Source organism: Erpetoichthys calabaricus, chromosome 11, assembly GCF_900747795.2.
Source record: "Erpetoichthys calabaricus chromosome 11, fErpCal1.3, whole genome shotgun sequence".
Classification (NCBI taxonomy): Eukaryota; Metazoa; Chordata; class Cladistia; order Polypteriformes; family Polypteridae; genus Erpetoichthys; species Erpetoichthys calabaricus.
Window position 1 is genome coordinate 121,818,105 of NC_041404.2, and position 6,000 is coordinate 121,824,104.

Here is a 6,000-nt window from a genome sequence, read left to right on the forward strand (position 1 = left end):
TATAGAAATTGTTTGGGTAAAGTGATCAGTAATTTTTGCTACATTATTAAGGAAATAGAATTTTGATGATATTTTTTAGTTTTATTATGAAAATGTCACAGATTAACATGTTTTAGGTATACAGTTATGCATTATAAAATACACCTTTAATCTTATTTTAACAGTGAGTTTTATGATTTGGGTGCATTGTTGATGGAAGAGGAAGGTGCTGTAATTGTTGGTCTGCTAGTGGGACTAAACGTTATTGATGCAAACTTGTGCCTGAAAGGAGAAGATCTAGATTCTCAGGTCTGTATCGTCAAACTTTAGAAGATGTTAGTTATGTTTAAATGTGATTTCACGTTATCTGGAAAATACAATTAACTAAATGGAAGATCAGTTATACTGCATTATATTAAAACTGAACAACACAACCTTGGTGTTGTCCAAGTGTTGTTGAATAATAGTGTCTCCTTTAGTTTTAGTCATGTTTAAGGAAGTGAAATCCACTGTGTTGTTTTTGGAATAGTGACTGAAAGATGCCTGACTTGTGCTGATTATCTACTGGCTCCGTCCCCATCTTCTAATGAGATGCTCCGCCCCCAAACCCAACCCCAGTATAGGAAAGAGCATTATTCTCAAGAATACATAAATACAAATATTTGCTTATGACTAAAAAAATACACTTTCTTTAGTTTAAAAAAATAGTTATACTATGAAGTCATGGTTCAGTTTTCGTGGTAAGTGTCTCTCATTGCCATCATGATTAGTTTACTAAAGGTGGTCATGGGACCTTTCTACTGCTGCTGCAGCACACCAGAAATACTTCTCATTTAGCAGTCATTTAACAACTGAGTATGACTCAGGCTCAAATAGTTAATCATGGTGAGATCAGCAGTCAACCCAATTAATTGTGATTTATATTGGACATAAAATGTCACACTGGGATGAAGCTGCCAATGATAGTTTCAGTAAGGATCATACATTTTTAAGAATGAGATACAGAGCCACTTCAGAGGATTGTACAGCAGGTTGTCCAACCACCTCAGCACTTTACAGAGATATGGTGCCCAGTGTGGACCACTGTGCAGTACCTTGAATAACTGGCAATTACTCACTCAACTGGGTTTGCATTCACTGTGTTCCATATGGCATCTGCCCTTGACTACTTATATTATCTTAATACATTTAGAGTGGCTTGGTGTAAGCAGCCTGATTGCTGTGGACTGGCTTTGAGCCATGTCTAGCTTTGAATACTGGTTCTGCCCTGGAATAGGTAACAACCAGATTTTCACATGTAAAAGATGTGGATAATTTAGCAGTATCCTTGAGTAGTATACCCCAAGAAAGGCTGATATCATAATGCAGGGAGTTTTCTACAATGGCTAGTGATCTGCATAGCAGAAACTGATGAATTTACCTTTTACGGTAGACCTTCCAATTGCCGTTTTTCAAAAGGGCAATGCCAAACCTCGCACTGCTGCCATCTTAACGAAATGCCTACCTGATTTCATCATCATCATCTTGCTAGCTAAGTCATGGAACATGTATTTGACAGAAGGTGACAGGTGCATTCTGGATTCCAACTTCAGAGTGTTCAGCACCTTCTCTGTACCATTGTTTCTGTGGGGTTACAGTTTGATAGTTCTAGGCTTAATGTTTCACAGGTAGACTTTTGCTATCCCTGTGGGCTAAAGCAAATATATTATTGAGTACTAGCCACACTACCTGTTGAAGGCAGATAATAGTGAATATTTTTAAATTATTCTGTCTCTTGCCCAACTTAGCACCATTACTCTGTATTTGCATGTGTCTAAACCTTTCTTCACTGGTGGTGACTCCCTCAAGTACATTACTGTAAAGTCTGCCTTTCATATTGTGTCCACTTTTATACTTACCCCTCTTTGAAGACAACTCTCTCTGTCAGCGTGCCTCCTATGAATTTTCTCTGCCCCTTGTGACTTAACACTCAAACTTCCTTTTTTGATAGCATCACCAAAGTCAAACTGACCAATCACACCAAAGCCAAACCTGCCAATCATATTGCTCTAAGGGACAGGACACGCACACAGACCTTAGTATTTTATTATATAGTAGATTGACTTAATACCTTGAACAGTAAGTCATGTCTTTGCTGTGGATTTAAAATAAATTAATTACACAGCTGTCACTGGTTCTTTAGGCCAGTAGTGTAAATGTACCACTGCTGCTGGGAGAAACCCCTTTTTTGTCACAATATATATAGGGCTATGTTTACCTTTAATTCTAATGTATCAGGATATTAGGTTTATGAAATTACAAGGTTTTTTTTCTCTTTTGTTCAGGTTGGAGTTATAGATTTTTCACTGTATTTGAAGGACCCACATTACAGTGAAAACCCCAAAGAGTAAGTTTTGTCTTCTGCTTTGGTGTGGTGAAATTTGGTTCATCTTCACTTTCAGTAATTAAAACACATGCATGCAGGGACATTTTAAGTAAAGCCAGAGTGATGAATGACCCTAACTTTTATACATTTTTTTAAATAAGTATTTTTTCCATAAAAAGAAAATTCAAGTTATATGTAAAGAGCATATTTCTTAATTACTTAAATAAATGTTTATGTTGGCTTTATGGCAAGTCTGTTTCTTATAGGCTTTAAGGTAAGAAATAATTTAAAAATGTAGTTTCTAAAATACTCCATATATAATATGATTTGAATAGTATATAAGTACCAAAACATAAATGTGTTTTTTGGTTGTAGAGAACCTGATAATGATAAGCAAGATAAAAAAGAAATGATGAAGAGACAATATAAAAGAAAAAACAAGTGAATACAAAGATCAAAGTGCTGATATATGTATATATTGTATAAAATACTGTGTATATGCAATACTGTTTGTGTATACATACCTATATACCTGTATAATTAGTGTTTGTACTATGCTTGATATTTTTTTCAGTATTTTTACTCAACCTTGTTATTGGAGATGTTTTGTATTGAATGTTTCCATCATATCTTTCAATCTGGGAAAGGCTGCACTCAACTACAGTGTGAGCCGTGATCTTCAAATGAAATACACTTGCAACAGCAGTGAATATTCCCAGAATTGCTCAGCCTGTCAACATGATGCCATGGGTGTAGCATAAAATCATCCAAAAAGTCACAAACAATTCTTAAAAAAAAAAAAATCCAGAGAATTGTAGGCTTTTATTGGCACACCAAAGGTCAGTGTTTCTGACTACCTAATTAAGAAGAGACTGGACAAAATGGACTAAGTGGAAAGTTGAAAGACAGAAACCACTGCTAACCAAGAGAGCGTGTCTGTCATGCAAGCACCTAGATGATCCTCGGATATTTTGGAAAAATGTTCTAAGGATAGCTGAAACACAACCCGAACCTTTTAGACAACATGAGCCCCTTTTACGTGTAAAGCAAATGCAGCATTCCATGGTAAAACATCATGCCAACAAATTTAGAGTGGTAGTGTTAGTGTGAGGTTGTAGGTTTGTGTTGCTGCTTTGGTCATTTGCCATAGCTGAAGGAACCACAAATTCTGCTCTGTATCAGAAAATTAAGTAGTATGTCCTGTTATCTGGCTGTAAGTTGAAGCTGAAGCATAGCTGGCTCATGAAGCAAGACAATGATCCAAAGCACAAAAGCAAGTCCTCGTTAGAAAGGGTGAAAAAAGCTAAATAGCAAGCCGTCCAGACATAAAAAAACTTTCAGTGTTCTGAATTAAAGTGAGAAAGAATAAGTTGAAATTCTGCCACAGCCATGTGAAATACCCCTACCGACTCACAGAAGTGCTTAGTGCCGTTATGGAAACTAAAGGTGGCGTAAGCATATATTATATGTAAAAGTGAAAATGCATCTTCTCATAGTGCCATTTGGTGTGGGATAATTTGTTCAATTTTTGGTGTTTTTGGTGTGCTTTTTATTTTATTTGGATAATATGTGATATCCTAACTATATTGTATTTGCTATTATTGCAAAGGACATTTAAGTGGATGTACTGTACACTTTTTAAAAATAAATTGAATTAAGTTTATGAATCTGCACTGAGTTGACACTTTATCAGGTAATATTATTTATATAGGTAGGCATATACCAATGTAGGGCAGAGTGAAAATGGAGAAGACCAAAGATTAAAGTGTTTGTGAATGCAGCATTGATGTGAGCACCATATGTACTGGCATGAGACATATCCCACAATGAATTCAAACGCATACCGTATGTGCCTGAGTTGTTTAGTATGACAGAATCATACATTATATTTAGCAAAAAATGGATAAAGTGAAATAAATATCTTGTTTAGGAATGACAGTCAAATTCCAGATCTTAACTTAACAGAAATAAAAAAAAAAAAGTAGAAACATCTCAGAATCTGAATAAGTACTTACGTAAAACAATGTTTATTATATATAGCACCATTCATATAGTATGTGGTGCAGTGGCTAAGTGGTAGCACTGCTGCCTTGAAGTAAGAAACCAGGATTCATGTCCCAGGTCCTCCTGTGTGGAGTTTGCATGTTCTTACTGTGTTCGCATAGGTTTCTTCTCACGGTCCAAAGATATGCAAGTTAGGCAGATTGGCAATACTAAATTGGCCCTGTTGTGTGGTTGGTGTGTGTGTGCGTGTGCATGTGCATATGTGTGTATGTGTCCACCCTGCGATGGATTGATGCCCTGTCCAGGGTTTGTTCCTGCCTTGTGCCCTGTGCTAGCTGGGATGTCTCCAGCTCCACCCTTGACCTTGATCAGGACTAAGTGGGTTAGAAAATGACTGACCATTCATAGAGTGAATGATCACAAGTAGTTTACGTAAGTTGTTTATTCAAGACAGCCAGCAAATATAAATCAACTGGTGCACTTTTGTTAGAGCAAAGCAAAAATATCTTGAAGTATAAGTAGAATGTACCTTTTGGCACTTTTTGGTAAAAACTGCTAAAGTATGCAGCACTGGTTAACTTATTTTGAAATATTTAAAATTTTTGAATTACTTTTTTCCTTCTTGCACCTCTAATGTTCTTGTATTGGGTGTTGTGTTCTTAAACTCTTTCAGTGATGGAAAGCTTACAGTAATTTTGGATCAGAAGCATTACATTGAAGAACTGAATCGCCATTTAAGGTTGGTTATTTCGCAAAATAATTTCATGTTAATTTGGTATTACACTTTAGTATTTCATACAGTATAATGATACTGTGGTTTGCAAAAGGCCAGTTTCCTTCTCTTTTCTGTTGATTCACATAATAAAATTCTTGACCCAATTCACAGTAGACTTGTACCTCTAACAGATATCAGAATATTTTTAACATCTTTTGTGTCATTACATCTATTTACATTGAAGAGAACTAGGCTAGCGATCAGATGTATGAGTTTGAACTTCTTCCTCATGAACTCAAAAAGGTTGGTTTCAAAAAGTAAATATATAAATATATGTTATAAAAAATAAAATATAGCCATCACTATAACATAACTACCTATTATAACAGATGCACATTAGGCAATTAGATTTTTTTTGTGTCAAAGTGCACCTGCAAATGTTAATTTATAATACTATTTAACTTGAATGAGGGAAAGAAGCAACAGGTGGTTAAAGCACATGGTTTGTGAAAATGTAATTGGCAGAGAGAGAAGCTCTGTTTCATTTTGTTGCCTGTTAATTAAGAAAGTGCAGCAATGTGAGATATTTCAATTTCTTGAAAGCATAAGTTGTCTACTGAAAATGTTTTGGAGGATTTTCGCTTAGCACACTAATGCCTATGTATACACTGCCTTGTTATCCAGTCCTTTTGATAAGCTTGTATAAAAGGGTCCTCAGTGTGCAGCATACCCACAGAGTGTTGACTTGTGGAGAGAGGTAGTACATCAGGGGTCTCCAACCTTTTTTTCCCCTGAGAGCTACTTTTACAAAATGAAAACGGCAGAGAGCTACTCATGTTTTCTAATGTTTATTCTCATAGCTTATTTCAAACTGGATAAGCTTGTTTTGCCTGAACATTTACAAAATGTTGGTGTCCACAACTCACATTTTGCATTA

At 35.7% G+C, this 6,000-nt stretch overlaps 2 protein-coding genes across 2 annotated transcripts in view; one reads left to right on the forward strand and one right to left on the reverse strand.

Annotated features, from left to right (window-relative positions):
- LOC127529729 (uncharacterized) overlaps window positions 1–6,000 on the reverse strand; it is a 455,734-nt gene that overhangs the window by 342,364 nt on the left and 107,370 nt on the right. The gene's annotated exons all lie outside the window — the stretch shown is intronic.
- Window positions 1–6,000, forward strand: part of LOC114661373 (RUN and FYVE domain-containing protein 1-like) — an 85,670-nt gene that overhangs the window by 28,245 nt on the left and 51,425 nt on the right. Inside the window, 3 exon segments of the mRNA XM_051934143.1 lie at window positions 165–288; window positions 2,304–2,365; window positions 5,022–5,087. Of these exon segments, the coding sequence (XP_051790103.1) occupies window positions 165–288; window positions 2,304–2,365; window positions 5,022–5,087 (252 nt within the window).